Source organism: Pagrus major, chromosome 10 (assembly GCF_040436345.1).
Source record: "Pagrus major chromosome 10, Pma_NU_1.0".
Classification (NCBI taxonomy): domain Eukaryota; kingdom Metazoa; phylum Chordata; class Actinopteri; order Spariformes; family Sparidae; genus Pagrus; species Pagrus major.
In genome coordinates this window covers 1,661,139-1,677,508 of record NC_133224.1, presented here as the reverse complement: position 1 = coordinate 1,677,508, position 16,370 = coordinate 1,661,139, and the positions used below count along the sequence as shown (strand labels likewise).

Sequence of the window (16,370 nt, the reverse complement as noted above, 5' to 3'; positions counted from 1 at the left end):
TATATATGTGCTATTTTGCCTAATTTAAAACCTAAGTGTGTATTTTGAGCATTTTCTTCACACTAATTTCAAAGAAAACATGTTATGGAAGCAATATAGCCCAATCCTGTATCATAAATTTGACAAGTGCAAGAAAAGATGATGTTTTTGCATGTTGTGCCGCCACTTAAATATAAAAGTATGTGTACTGACTTTTGTTTCTTTCCCTTGATTCCTTCCTGACCAAAGAGCAAACGAAGACACACTTCGTTACCGAGATGGATCTGCCTGAGACAAAATGGAAGTTATGTGAGTATTTTCTGAGCCTTAACTCTCTTTTTGTGATCATGTGAATACTTTTACTGTAATTGTCAATTGACCCTTATTTGTGATAAAAAGGCTGAGTTATTAAGTCCCAAAGGTAGCTTAATAAATCAACTCCCACTGTGAGTTTGTGCGTTTGTATGAATGAAGCTGCTGTCTGAGAGAGTAATCTGCTGAAAGTGCTCATTTCCTCCTCACTTGATTTATTCCTTGTCAGCAACTCAGACCCTTTGAAGAAAGTTCTGCTTTTTCAGTGCAAGGTTGACACATACTGAAAAAGCAGAACTTTCTGAACTTTCAGATCTAATCACTGTCTGAGACTGTCTGGGACATTTACTACATTTACAGACAGTAAACTGATGCTGAGGAGTAAAATATTTAAATTGAAGTTCCCTGTTTAGAGTGTTTTTCTCTCCATGTGCGTTCCCAGTTGCCGTCAGTGTGCTGCTGCTCACACTGTACCCCAGCCATGCTGCTTCTCTCAGCATGAAGGAACATCTGGAGGACTGTCTGAAGGACAAAGACTACGAAGAGCTGCTGCACACGGTGCAGACCGGCCTCCCACACGTGAATACATCTCATCATGTTGTTATTGTCGGAGCTGGCATGGCTGGACTGACAGCTGCCAAGTTACTGCAAGACGCAGGACACAAGGTACAAGCAACAGGTTGATGTGCTCTGTATGGTATTGTAAAGGAAAAACATAGCTCCACAGCCCCTGTTCAGCTCCTGCTAACCCCTTGTAACTATGATAGTTTGTAAGCCACTGAGCAAAACATGTACAAAGACTTCAAATCAACATCTTTGTCGAACGTTCAAAAGACGTCCACTGAGGAGCCGGAACGAACGTTTTTTGTGACATTTATTAGACATTTTAACATTTATTGATGTTCAAGTGACATCCTTTCCCAGCAATACCCAGCAGTATTATTAGTCATAGTGGTAATAGTATTTCAGTAGTAACAGTAGCAGCATTGATTTTAGTAGATATTTTGGCAGTAGTAGTAGTAGTAGTTTTTGTAGTTATACTATTGTGGCCCCTGTAGCCGTAGTAGTAGATGTACCAACAGCAGTGGGAAAAGCAGACACAGTAATATGTTGTAGGAACATTAAAAATAGAAGTACTCCAACTTTGAAAAGCCTTTGAATCATTTCATGGCTGGCCTCACTTTATTGATCTGTTTTGGTAACCAGGTAACCATATTGGAGGCGAGCGGTCGTGTTGGAGGACGGGTGGAGACCTACAGGAATGAGAAAGAGGGCTGGTATGCTGAACTGGGAGCCATGAGGATCCCAAGTTTCCACCGGTGAGTTTATGTAATTTTTTTTTTTTTTTAATTTAGCATTTAACATATAAACACGTGCATGAATCCCTTTCCCCTCTAAAGGGCTTTTGAACACTGCATATTCTTAGCCCAGCACTATATTTAGCTTAGCCTAAGTAATTGTAGTCGCAAGCTAACACTTCTACCATCACCTCCTCTGTTAACAGCATCGTCCACTGGTTTGCCAACGAGCTTGGGGTCAAGCTTAAAGAGTTCAGAATGTATGACCCGAACACCTTTTACTGGGTTAACGGGATTAAGAAGAGGACATACGTAGTGCAAGCAAACCCAGACATCCTGAAGTACAACGTGTCGACTAGTGAGAAAGGAAAGTCAGCCGACGAGCTGATACAGCTAGCTTTGCAAAAGGTATGCAAACACAGGAAAGGAGTGAGGAATGGAATCAGGTCCTTGACCAAATAACAATTAACTTGCTGCTTAGGACATTCTGAAACTGAATGCCTGGTAATCACAGGAAAGTTGCAGAAATTAACACAGGACACTTGAGCTGTCACTTATTACCAGATAATAATTTAACACAAATCAAGCAAATGTATTTGACTCAGTAACTCAACAGTTGAGTTACATATTTTTGGTTCAGTACATATAGATAGCAGTTTACAAGTACTCATGATAACTGCATCAACTCAATAGATGATCCAATTACCTTCATCCATAGAAGTGACTTTTTACTCTTCTTTTTGTAGGTGAAAGATGAAGTGGAGACTCATGGTTGCAAGGCTGCGCTGAAGAAATACGACCATTATTCTGTGCAGGTAAAACACAATGTGATCAATAAAAGTAGATAAAAGTCAGTGGGTCAAAAAAAATTATCTTCAATTTGGAGTAGACAGAATTGTGTCCAATGTATTATCTTTTAAAATGCCAATTTAAGAGACTCATTTTCCCCAGCAGTTTTTATATTTTGCAATATATTTTTATGAAGTTAAATATTTCAAAAATTGCCAGAAAATTAGAACTGGGTGAGAACAGAGAATGCAAGGCTGACAAGTGGTTGCTGAAACTTCCCATCAGGTGGTGGGATGCATAACTCATAACTATCTGACTACATAACTCCCAATATGTGACACATGATGCTTGAAAACCTGCCTAGAGAAAATGTTTTGTTGTAATGAATTTTAAGCCTTCTTTCTGAGCCTGGCAAACAGCATGACTTTGTCCGTTGAACAGGAGTATCTACAAGAAGAAGGAGGTTTGAGCTCAGAAGCACTGAGAATGATTGGAGACCTCCTTAACGAACAGAGCCTCATGTACACAGCGCTGACTGAGATGATCTATGACGAGGCTGTCATCAATGACACTGTTACGTAAGGCCCTACATTCCTTTCTGTCCGCTATTACAGATTTCTTTTACACAGTAGAGTTACAAATTATAAAACCCCTTGCCAGAAAAAGTGATGGAAACCAAAGTCACCATGAAATGTCTGGGAAATGAAGTTCTTCACTTATTTGCAGATGATACAACTCTATACGTTTGTGTTTACACAGTTTTGATTTCCACGTTATCTGTGTATGATCTGATTCAAATCCAACAGCAATGGCAGCACAAACCAAATCTAAATAGATATGAATGACTGTGGGTTGGTCTCCCAGTCTGGATCTTCTAAACGGCATATAATCATCTAAATATCTTTAAACCAGAGCATATGGACATCATTTAAAATGTACCCCCTCTCTCTACAAGAAAGCATGCAATAAGAGCATTTATTTGTCTTTCTGTTTTAAAGGTATCATGAGGTGATTGGTGGGTCGGACCTTCTCCCGACGGCTTTTCTCAATGTCCTTGATGTCCCTATTCTTCTCAACTCTAAGGTCAAGCGCATCAGCCAGTCAGATAAGGGTGTAACTGTATCATATCAGACAGACCAACAGTCCTCTTTGACAGACCTTCATGCCGATTTTGTCCTGTTAACAACCACAGCCAAAGCAGCCCTCTTCATTGACTTTGATCCACCTCTCTCCATCAACAAGATGGAGGCCCTGAGGGGAGTCCACTATGACAGCTCCACTAAAATCATCCTCACCTTTAGTGAGAAGTTCTGGGAGAAGGACTTCATCCAAGGAGGAAAGAGCATCACTGATGGGCCCTCTCGTTTCATCTACTACCCCAGCCACAGTTTCCCAGAGAATGATCAAATTGGTGTCCTCCTGGCTTCCTACACCTGGTCTGATGACTCCCTCCTCTTCGCAGGTGCAAGCGATGAAGACTTGAAAGAGCTGGCTCTGAGAGATTTGGTGAAGATCCATGGCGAGGCTGTCAGGGAACTATGCACAGGGGTGGTGGTAAAGAGGTGGAGCGTAGATCCATACAGCTTGGGTGCCTTCGCTCTCTTCACACCCTATCAACATTTAGAGTACTCCAAAGAGCTCTTCAGTAATGAAGGCAGGGTGCACTTTGCTGGTGAACACACAGCCTTCCCTCACGCTTGGATCGAGACATCTATGAAATCTGCGATCAGGGCTGCTACAAATATTAACAATGTGGTGCTCTTGCATTCAGAGCCAGCTAAAGGTCCAGCACGAGATGAGCTCTAGGGTCTAGAGAATCATGTATTGTGGTAAAGAGAATACAGGTGCATTATGTCTAACTAATGCCACAGAAATATATATTTGAATGCACCTTTCAGAGAATATAATATAATACAAATAAAACCTGTATGGCACTGGTTTTCAGAAATTAGCTTGGGCTACATATGAACAGTATATTGAACACTGCTTATGTAACTGTCAATGTTTCTCTGTGCTTGTCCATTAAAAATGAATGAATAAACTTAAATAAAAAACTATGACTTTTTTTTCATTATGATTTAAGTGTACACAAAAAAGTATTCCAAAAAGATTTAAGAGTCAGCATCTAAGCTAACCTGTGCATTTTTAGCATGAAGGGCCCAACCAGCCACTGGGTTTGTACCCAGGACCTCCTGCTGCAACACCTCATTTATAAAATCCTTTTCATCTTGCCTCGGTTTTATTTCTACACAAACACTTCTGTATCATACATAATCAAAAGACACAGGTATGTTTGACACATCTCTCAAACTTATGGCTGCGACCTTTTGATTCAAAAACTAAAAACAAATGGCAGCAAATGAATGCTTTATTTTTGGGGAGTTGACAAGAGATAGTGATGAATGCAGCATTTTATGTTATGTTATGCTACATGTTAAGTAGAACTACAAAAAAGGGTCGCACTTTATTTTACAGTACATTAATAAGACGTAACAAGCCGTACTTTGTGTCAAATTAGACAAAAACAATAGCCAATAAGACGTAACAAGTCATACTTTGTATCAAATTAGACAAGAACAATACGCTAATAAGACTTAACAAGCCGTACTTTGTATCAAATTAGACAACTAGAAATAATGTAATGTTCATTAGACAGTAAACAAGAAAAGTTAAACTGTTATTAGACACCATATAGCCTACCCAAATTATGCTGTAATCAGAAACCGCATAAAGTCTTACTTAAAATATAGGCTACTATACTGAGACACTATTATACCAAATTATACTGTAATTACAAACCAAATCGGAGATCCTAATACACTACAAGACACCATTTTACAAGATCTTAGTCTAATAAGAAATCACACACAATGCCAGATCAGATCCAAAATATGCTAGTTAGTGTTTTGATTTTACCTTGTTATTCATAATTTTAGGTAATCATTTCAACCATTAATCCTTTACTTTTGACTAATTATGTCATGTGCATATTATCTGAGTTTACCATTTAAACCATTTATCCGTTGTTGTTATTATTGAGTAACTACCTCAACGTTTCTGCTAGTTTGCCACCTAGTTTTCATGCACTTTCATTGACAACATTTGGCTGAAATAATTCAATTCTGTCCACATTTTGCCATACCATACCTAACTTTAGTATCTCTGGATGTATAAGTTAACAGTAAGTTATCATTCATTAATTTGCATTGGGAAAATAGGTCACTTCATGTAACTCATCCAAAGCAACTCAAATTCTAAGCCTTTTTTCAAGGGCACTGACAGGATAATTAACTTATGTAACATACTTGTTTTTAATGGTGGGGGAAAACTGGAGTACCCAGAGGAAATCACACACACATGGGTGGAACATCGTGCTGTTATTCAGTGTGATGTTGCAGATAATGAGCAGCATGCAGAACTAATTATAACAATAATGGATTTATATGTGATTTTTGGATCTACGTGTAGAATACAGGATTTAAGATTAAATAAATTGTTATTATGCAATACACAATTGTATTATGAAATTTCTGTTTGAAATTTCCTAAACTACCTAAACACAAAAAACAATACAGACTAATTAATACATAATATCAATAATAAAGTCAGAAAAATAAGCTTTTCATATTGGTGTTGAGGATGAGTTCAGGAGCCTCACAGCCTGAGGAGAGAAGCTGCTCTGGTGTCTGGTGGTCCGGATCTCCTGCCATGTGGCAGCAGGCTGAACAGACTGTCACTGGGTTGGGTGTTGTCTTTAAGCATCCTTTGTGCTCTGTGCAGACACATCACTTCACCAATGTCACTGATGCTCATTGGGTGATTTTCTCAGCAGTTTTAAACACCCAATGCAGGAACTTCCTGTCCTGGGCCATGCATGAACCGTGCCAGTTTGTGATGTTTCCAGTCAAGATGCTTTCCATTGCTCCTCTGTAAAAGATAACAGAAATTGGGATGGGATTTAACTTTCTTAAGTTTCCTTAAGAAAAAGAGCCTTTTCTTTACTCTAATTACGAGAGTGTCGATATGTGAAGACCATGAGAGGTTCTCTGTGATGTTGATTCCCAGGAACCTAAAACTGTTAAAACTGGGCTCAATCACCAAAGGGCCCTAAAGTATAGTCCTCCCAAGAGTTGACCAATAAATTCACAACATGTAGATAAATGTGTCATATGAACACCAAAATTCCCTTTTTAAGATTTCACGTATTTTCCTTACTTCTTTAAAAGCTCACCCAGTTACCACTATGAGTCACACTGAAAACATCTGACTGTCAGATGACAGGTGTGGCTAACCAATTCAATCCAAAATGAATGGCTGGTTAAAAAAAAAAACCCTGCATTTCCTCATTGTAGTTGCATTTTAAGTGTGATGTTGAGTAATCTAACATTTTTATTGTGATCATGAGAACTGAGCAGGTTATTGCAGATCGCCTGATTGCAAGACCTGGTTCAAACTGAAACTGAAAACCAAACATATAGGAAGTCATGGCCATTTGAGATCAGACTTGCCAGTAAAAAATCCAATAATTTGGGTAAGTACGGTGTATAAAAGCTGTGATTTCACAACAGGTCTGCTCAGTGTAACATCAGATGCTGTCGTTTCAGGACCTTGACGGTAAGAATTCTTCATATCATAATATATTACATTTTCACTATGAATAGAACAGCATAACAAATTATTTGTTAATATGTTCTTCTACTTCTTACAAAATACATTTGCAAATTTGCAAAACAATTATATAGCAATATAAGATTGAATTAAACCAGACTGTGATGTAAAGTTCCATCATTGCAACCTAACAGAAGAGAAAGAATCATAGGTGTCATTTACACTGGGGATGCTGGGGACATGTCCCCACCACTTTTTGAAATTACCAATTTTGTCCCCATCACTTTTTAGAAGTATCATTAGTTAAAATTTGCTAACAAAATACCCTAATGTTCCTATTATTCAACACAGTAATGTCCTTGGAAAAAAAAAAAAAGTACTGTTCAAATTGAAATACGTAACAAATATGTTAATAGAAACAAAAATAACATCAGCATCAGCAAAGACAAGAATGACGCAAAAAAATGATTAATGTAAAATTAAAATATACTTAAAATATAAATGGCAATGTGTACATTTGTAATATGATGTAAGAATGATGAAATGAAAACAAAACATAGATATTTTAATTCACAAAATATTTGTAAAATTGTGTAGACTGTTGTGTAGATTGTATTGTACTGGACCCTACAAAACATACTACACCAGAATGAGCTTTGTAGTGTGATTCTGGTTAATGTTGCAATTTTTATTTTATTTTACTGTAACACTTTAAATAAATCACAAGCTAAATGCCAAAAACCTATTGTGTAACACACATACATACTTTTGCTGTCAAAGATGAAACTCCTGTCAGGACTTTCCAGGATTTAAACAGTCTGTCTCTGTTCCTAGACCTCACACCACAAAGACTTAAAGAAGACACGCTTACTTACCACTTACCAGGATGGATTTACATGCCATGAGGTGGAAATTATGTGAGTATTTTAAAGCAATATTGTGTTATCCTTTTTTATATAGACAAAGCAGTGAGAACAGCAATCTTTTACAATTCAAAAACTCTATGCAAAAAACTGTGAAAAATGATCTGTCTTAGCCATCAGGCTTGCCTACAGCTATGTTGATATTCCACTTACTGACTTGTGGAGGCTTAAAGGTTGAATTTGGTTTGATTTTTTTTATTTATTTATTTTGTTTATGTAATTATTCTGTCCTTTCAAATATGTGCTGCACAAGCATATTTTGCTGCTGTCACTTCCTTAATCCTCATCTGAGGTTTTAAGTCACAGAAGAATTGGGCACTGTATGTCATTCTGCTTTTGAGTACAGGATTTACATGGGTGCAGTTTCACTTCACTCACTAGGTGATGAAATTAGAAGAGGGAAGTATTTATTTTGGACTTTACGGGAATAAATACCACATGCTGAGTAGAAGAAGTCTGATTTGTGCAGAAAGAAACCTGCTCACTTTCGACTGCGGGTGATTTTTGGAACTGAAATCCTTCAAGTGTTCAAATGTTTTATGTCTACATTGCAAAAATGTGAAATTTGTCTATAGGGAAGCATGTGTAGAATGGAGTTACCATGAATAATAAATCAATATTTACTTTCGTTTCAACGGAGACTTTCTTTCAAGGAAACTTCTTTACACATACCATCCAAGGAAATTATCAAAAAATGACAAAAATGATTATTCCACAGATGGAATAATTATTATCAATAACCAGAGTGTATAACTTACGTAAAACATAAGTGTGTATGTGTACAATGGCGACGCAAAATACAGACAAGTTGAAGTTTCATAGAGAGCCTGAGTGAGACTTCCCAGTTCTTTTCCAGAAGTAACAAAACCTCAATCAAAATCCCATTTACATTTTGCAAGTAAATAACATTCCTTGGGAGAAAACCTTACTTAACAATATGCAATATATGTTTATACATGTTAACAATCTCATATCATTGTCAGTGATGAAATGTAACTAAGTACGTTTAATCAAGCAACATACTTAAGTACAATTTTGAGGTGTTTTTGAGGTAGTATTTCCATTTTCTGTTATATTATACTTCCTCTCCACTATATTTTTGAGGCAAATATTGTACTTTTGACTCCAATGCATTTATTTGACAACTTAAGTGACTGGTCACTTTGCTGATTACATGCTGTAGCAGAGCCAAAGTACAACATTTTAACAGATTTATTTTATCGGCAATTGGCCAAAAAAATCACTGATTCTGATAATCATAGAAAAAAGCTGAATATTGGATCGGGTAATCGGTCAACTCAATTGTCATACATCTAAATATATGTTTAATTTACTCTCACTTGTGCTTTTGATAGTAATGTATTAATACTTTTACTAAAATACTATTTGCATGGATAACTTAATAATTTACCACAATATCTTTATTTAATTCTAGGTATGACTTTTGGGTACTGATAATTGTTTAATCAATATATCTGGATATTATCTGCCTTAATGAACACAATTTCCCATGAGGCCTAGAGTTAAACGTCATCACATATGTCTGAGTGTTTATGGAAAATGTTTATTTTTTCCAGAAAGACATGGTGAATTAGAGATAGCATTGAATTAGAGAAGCTAGTGGAGAAGAGGTTAGACTGGACATGATGTCATGTGATGTGACCTTTTAATACAATAGGCAGTTTTTCTTCTCAGTGTTCAACCTGACTTTGTCTTTGCAGGTTGAGTTGCCTGTTGAAGTAACCACTGTGTTTGTTTCCAGTTGGTGTTAGTGTGCTGCTGCTCACACTGTACTACAGCAACACGACAGCTGTTAGTCTGAAGGAACATCTGGAGAACTGTCTGGAGGACAAAGACTACAAAAAGCTGCTGCACACGGTGCAGACTGGCCTTCCACACGTGAATACATCTCATCATGTTGTTATTGTCGGTGCAGGCGTGGCTGGACTGACTGCTGCCAAGTTACTGCAAGATGCAGGACACAAGGTACAAACAGCTACTTGAATTGTTTTGTTGGCCACCAGGGGGCAGAAAAACTATTAATCAGGCTGAAAGATTCAAAGCTTTAACATGGACTGCATGGACAAATTTATTTATATACGAGTGCATAAAATTACAAGGTTTTTTCTCATCATGAAGCAAACACATACAGTATGGTAAAGCACTTCATCTGTTTTAAAAGGTAACCATATTAGAGGCTAGTGGTCGTGTAGGAGGACGGGTGGAGACCTACAGGAATGAAACAGAGGGCTGGTATGCTGAAATGGGAGCCATGAGGATCCCAAGTTATCACGCGTGAGTAAAAATATGTCATAAATTTGGAAGTTTTCTCCTTAAAGGAATGTCTGTCACAGCGATTAGCTCTTGTTAGCGATGGCTAAATATGTTGTGTTGTCTTGATAGGCCCATTATGAACAGTCTTCCAATCTATGTGCTACTGAATCATTCACATTACTTAACTAAAGTCTCAACATCAACACATAACATCTTCAGATACATTATAAGCTTCTTTCTCAAGGTTATTCCAGTAGTTGTTGCACAAACAGAATCTTCTCTTACTTCGCTTCAATTTTTCGAGTCCCAAACTTATCACCCCATCTTTTTACAGGATTGTTCGCTGGTTTGCTAAAGAACTTGGGGTCAAGCTGAATAAATTCAAGATGGAAGACATGAACACCTTTTACCTGGTCCATGGGCTACGGAAGAGGACGTACGCAGTCAAGGCAAACCCTGACATCCTGAAGTATAAGCTGCGGAAAAGCGAGAGAGGGAAGTCACCCGACCAGCTGCTACAGCAAGCTTTGAAGAAGGTACAGTATGTCTGAAGGGAGGAAGGACTGATAGAGGGCATGGTGAGGTTGGGTTGGGTGGTATGGCTTTGAAATAGTATTTCAATATTGTTGGCCAATAATGAGATGATACATATTGATATTTTGAATAAATGCTTGGACTGGGCACAATATTACAGTATTTTTGACCAAAAACCTCGATACTTATATTGCAACAATGTCGTAGGGATGACTATTGGTACTTTGACAAAATTAATTTTTTGATCAATAATGAAGGTGGGTAAAGACAAGTAAGTAGACCAGTCTGTTAAGGTCACAAAAAGACATTGCTTAACTGTAATGCAGTCTTTAAAACCAGGTAAAGACACCACTTAAGTCAATAAAACCATATGCCGTTATCCAAAATCGAAGAGGAGAGTCTGATATAACAATAACGTTATATATATTGTTTATATTGCTGAGCCCTGGAATAAGGTGAAAGATAATGTTCTAAACATACATTTATTTACTTATTTGTACTTCTGATTGAATTAATATCCCATTAGATGTCAATTTAATCAAGTGTAGTTCCCAGTAAATTGTATAGATTAAAACTTTGTTTTTAAAATATCATGGTTCCAGCAGATAAACATATTTTAAGCAAAGGAACTGCCAGAATTAACATAACTGAAAGTTTTTTGCAGTATCTTAAAATGATGGTTTATACAAGGTATACAATAGGTGGTGGATGATTGTGTGTTCGCAGTGGCACCGCTGTAATTAAAACCTGGATGTAAATGATCTTTTCTGTAGGTGAAAGATGAAGTGGAGGCACATGGCTGCCTCGCTGCGCTACAGAAGTACGACCACTACTCTGTGAAGGTAAATCAAAATGAGTCAAAAACACAAGACTAAATTTAAGAGATTGAACACCAAATGTTGACAACACTTGTTTGTTTGACAGGAGTACCTGAAACAAGAAGGTGGTTTGAGTCCTGAAGCAGTCACGATGATCGGAGACTTGCTCAATGAACAAAGCCTCATGCACCTTGCGCTAACTGAGATGATCTACATCCAGAGTGATGTTAGCGACAACACCACGTAAGATTGGTTGATTTAAAACATTTATGTTTCTTGTCTTTCTCAATGTCAGAAAGGTGCTATGCTTTTGTTGTCGATACTCCAATGTGAGGTGAAATGACAGTTATCATTGAGAGGGCCAAGATGCAATCAGTCAATCAAATCTGAAATGATTAGCGATGCACACTTTCAGTTTTTCCTTGAAAGGCATTTCAGGGAACACTTTTATGTGAATGATCACAAAAGAAAAGAGCTGTGATTTATTGCCTTGTTGCTGGATTTCCTGTCTTTGATAGTTAGATAAACTCTCAATCCCAATACACCGCTTACCCTTTGTTTTTTGCGTGGTCATGCCTAGGGCTAGGGCGAAGTGTTCAAGCTACAGGGGGAGGTTTTTCCCCGGGGGGGGGGGGCGGGGGGGGATTCAGCCATTACTCTATGTAAATCTGTTCTGAGTGGCAAGGAGGCACCTGAAAATGAGAGTTAGGGATGACAACTGGAAAGGGGATTGAGACAGAATGATCCAGTTTGGCCAGTTTTGAGAAATCAAAGAAAACTTTTTCTTCCTCATTTCCAACTAAGTCTTTTGTTTATATGGTTATGGGTATTAACTTTGCAAATTGGTGACTTGGAGTACAATCAAATGCTTCTCTACTGGGACATAGTTGGTTCATAGGCAGATGTACTGCTTTGCTTTTTTTGAATCTTTACTGCAACAAGCTCCTGTCGTCATTTATTGAGCTTAATGGGATAGTCAGTGGCAGAAAGGTCAATCTTCCACTTAGCCAGACTTTAAAAACCTGCTCTCTATTGACCCTTTAGGATGTCTGTAAGGAAGCAAATGAGCCAGTACTTTGTGCAAACAAGGCAACCATTTTTGTCACACTTGATTCAATGACACTTAAAAATGTGTTTTGTTTTGAAGGTACGATGAAGTGACTGGCGGGACAGATCTCCTAACAACAGCTTTCCTCACTGTCCTTGATACCCCCATCTTCCTCAACTCTAAGGTCAAGCGCATCAGCCAGTCAGATAAGGGTGTAACTGTATCATATCAGACAGACCAACAGTCCTCTTTGACAGACCTTCATGCCGATGTCGTTCTGGTAACAACCACAGCCAAAGCAGCCCTCTTCATTGACTTTGATCCACCTCTCTCCATCAACAAGATGGAGGCCCTGAGGGGAGTCCACTACGAAAGCTCCACTAAAATCATCCTCACCTTCAAAAACAAGTTCTGGGAGGAGGACGGCATCCGAGGAGGAAAGAGCATCACTGATGGGCCCTCTCGTTACATCTACTACCCCAGCCACAGTTTCCCAGAGAATGATCAAATTGGTGTCCTCCTGGCTTCCTACACCTGGTCTGATGACTCCCTCCTCTTCGCAGGTGCAAGCGATGAAGACTTGAAAGAGCTGGCTCTGAGAGATTTGGTGAAGATCCATGGTGAGCGTGTCAGGGAACTATGCACAGGGGTGGTGGTAAAGAGGTGGAGTGTAGATCCATACAGCTTGGGTGCCTTCGCTCTTTTCACACCCTATCAACATTTAGAGTACTCTAAGGAGCTCTTCAGAAGTGAAGGCAGGGTGCACTTTGCTGGTGAACACACGGCCTTCCCTCACGCTTGGATCGAGACATCTATGAAATCTGCGATCAGGGCTGCTACAAATATAAACAATGCTGGGCTTGAGAAATCAGAGTCAGATGGAACGAAACACCATCATGAGTTGTAGGGTTTTTATATTGGCACATTTGCTTGGTGACTGCATTTCTTATCTTAAAAAGGAGGCTCAACGTGATGCTTCCTCCACCATGTAGCTCTAATCTAAATCAATGATTTTCAACATGTTATTCTCCCTCCTTTTTTAGGGAAAACTGTCAGTGATAATAATCAATACCACCAGTAGTGTTTCTCCAAGTTTGATGATAAAGTCGTGTTCATTTAAGTCTTTGTGATCGAACCACTATTAACTCTTCCCTGTATTTTGAACATTTTTTCAATTTGTGGTGAGACCTCACAAGAAAATGCACAAAATGCTTCCCTCTGCTGTTTAAAAGCGTGTTCAGCATGACTCTCCCCAACCTATAGAGTTTGTACTTCACACTATTAAAAAGCAAGAAGCACTCTGAGATCTTTGTCGACCTCAAGTGATGACTTGTAGGCGTTACAGTAATTTTTTAAAACATATTCCTATTTTCATAAATGATTAATCTAGGGAAATTGTTGTATGCACCAAACTCAGAATTAGTCTATATGTACAAAACACAATAGTTATGTACAATAAATTATTTTTCAAGTCATTGTATTCTGTTCAATTTTTTTTTTTGGGCACAGCCTCCCAACTTCTTTGGAGTCGAGGTTGCACAATTGTCAGTGTTGAAATTGCTGCTTGGTTTTCAGTCTAGAAAGATTTCTGCCAGATTCTCTGAAGGATTCGATCATATTATTGATTATAGATGCTGAAATCCCAGCATTCTTCGTGATTGCGCGTTGAGAATCATTGTTCTTAAACTGTTGGATTTTTTGCCCCATCCTCGCATGTGAACAACTGAGTCTTTTGAGGATGCCCCCTTTCATACCCAATCATGATACTATCACTATCACCTGCACCTGTTTACCTGTGGTATGATCCAAACAGGTTGTATGTACTTGTTGAAACATGTTGATGGCATCAAATTCAGAATGAGTGTGTATTTACAAAAAACACTAAAGTGTGTAAGTTTAACATTAAATATTTTGTCTTTGTACTATTTTCATTTGTTTGAATGATTTTCAAATTGTAGCATGCTACTTTATACATCATTCCATTTTCCTCTAAGATGTAGTAGAAGTATAAAGTTGCATGAAATGGAAATACTGAAAAAAAGTGCAAGTACCTTGAATTTCTACTTAAATACAGTACTTGAGTAAATGTACTTATCTACGATCCACCAGTGATTGAACCTTTTGTTCAGATGTTGGGTTTCATCCTGTTTCATAAGAAATGTTGTCAGACATTGCTCAATGCCAGGTGAAACTTCTGCATGCCAGTCAACAAGATGGTCCACGCCTACGTTTTCCTGACAAAAAAGGCAGTCTGCCAATCATTGTCATCACCTTGACCCCTCATAGCATGACATAGCATTTTGTTCAACCTTTGTTTGGTTTGGTTGGCATCCAAAGTTTTCTTAAGAAATTGCTCAAGACCTTGCTCAATGCCTGGCCAAACCACTTCAAACAAGGAAACAAGTTGGTCAAAGTAGGAAGAAAATACCAATAAGGTGCTTATCTAAAGTATACATAATTCTAAATATTACCAGGTTAATGGTAAGGATCATAGATATGTATGAGAAATTATATAGAGCTATGTATGTACATGATCATATCTGTGTATATGGTTAAACCATAGAAAAAAACATCAGAAGTAGTAGCAATGCTTCATGAAGTATGTGTTTCAGTAGTAGAGGAAGTTTTCAGATCCTTCATAGTAAAAACCACACAATGAAAATTAGTGACACATTATAATTCGTTAGTGTGTTTCAGTGTGTTTCGTCCACTAAAGGCAGTTCATATGCCATTTAACAATGGAATGTGCCCACATGTTTACAAAGACCTGTCTCCACCACAACATCCCGGATCAAGCTTGCTGCACTTGACAAACGGACTATTGTCATAAATGATTCGTCTAGGGAAATTGTTGTATGCACCAAACTCAGAATGAGTCTATATGTACAAAAGACAATAAAGTTAAGTAGTTTTTAAATGAAACATCTTTTCTTTGTGCTGTTTTCAGTTTAATAAAGGTCCCAAAATATTTTCAAATCATTGTACATATGTATCAGTTTTTTTTTGGGCACAGCCTCCCAACTTCTTTGGAGTCGAGGTTGCACAATTGTCAGTGTTGAAATTGCTGCTTGGTTTTCAGTCTAGAAAGATTTCTGCCAGATTCTCTGAAGGATTCGATCATATTATTGATTATAGATGCTGAAATCCCAGCATTCTTCATGATTGTGTGTTGAGAATCATTGTTCTTAAACTGTTGGATTTGTTGCCCCATCCTCGCATGTGAACAACTGAGTCTTTTGAGGATGCCCCCTTTCATACCCAATCATGATACTATCACTATCACCTGCACCTGTTTACCTGTGGTATGATCCAAACAGGTTGTATGTACTTGTTGAAACATGTTGATGGCATCAAATTCAGAATGAGTGTGTATTTACAAAAAACACTAAAGTGTGTAAGTTTAACATTAAATATTTTGTCTTTGTACTATTTTCATTTGTTCGAATGATTTTCAAATTGTAGCATGCTACTTTATACATCATTCCATTTTCCTCTAAGATGTAGTAGAAGTATAAAGTTGCATGAAATGGAAATACTGAAAAAAAGTGCAAGTACCTTGAATTTCTACTTAAATACAGTACTTGAGTAAATGTACTTATCTACGATCCACCAGTGATTGAACCTTTTGTTCAGATGTTGGGTTTCATCCTGTTTCATAAGAAATGTTGTCAGACATTGCTCAATGCCAGGTGAAACTTCTGCATGCCAGTCAACAAGATGGTCCACGCCTACGTTTTCCTGACAAAAAAGGCAGTCTGCCAATCATTGTCATCACCTTGACCCCTCA

The 16,370-nt window shown here is 37.9% G+C and overlaps 2 protein-coding genes across 2 annotated transcripts; both read left to right on the top strand.

Annotated features, from left to right (window-relative positions):
* The first annotated feature begins 204 nt into the window (after nucleotides 1-204).
* On the top strand, nucleotides 205-4,412 carry LOC141003783 (L-amino-acid oxidase-like). The gene is made up of 7 exons (XM_073475244.1): nucleotides 205-288; nucleotides 734-957; nucleotides 1,498-1,610; nucleotides 1,796-1,997; nucleotides 2,336-2,404; nucleotides 2,820-2,956; nucleotides 3,377-4,412. The coding sequence occupies exons 1-7, from the start codon at nucleotides 258-260 to the stop codon at nucleotides 4,182-4,184; spliced, it is 1,584 nt and encodes a 527-aa protein (XP_073331345.1). The 5' UTR covers nucleotides 205-257; the 3' UTR covers nucleotides 4,185-4,412.
* Nucleotides 4,413-6,952: 2,540 nt separating this feature from the next.
* LOC141003733 (L-amino-acid oxidase-like) lies at nucleotides 6,953-15,497 on the top strand. Its single transcript, XM_073475174.1, has 8 exons — nucleotides 6,953-6,992; nucleotides 7,821-7,903; nucleotides 9,672-9,895; nucleotides 10,092-10,204; nucleotides 10,518-10,719; nucleotides 11,491-11,559; nucleotides 11,642-11,778; nucleotides 12,683-15,497. The coding sequence occupies exons 2-8, from the start codon at nucleotides 7,873-7,875 to the stop codon at nucleotides 13,488-13,490; spliced, it is 1,584 nt and encodes a 527-aa protein (XP_073331275.1). The 5' UTR covers nucleotides 6,953-6,992; nucleotides 7,821-7,872; the 3' UTR covers nucleotides 13,491-15,497.
* The last annotated feature ends 873 nt before the right edge of the window (nucleotides 15,498-16,370 follow it).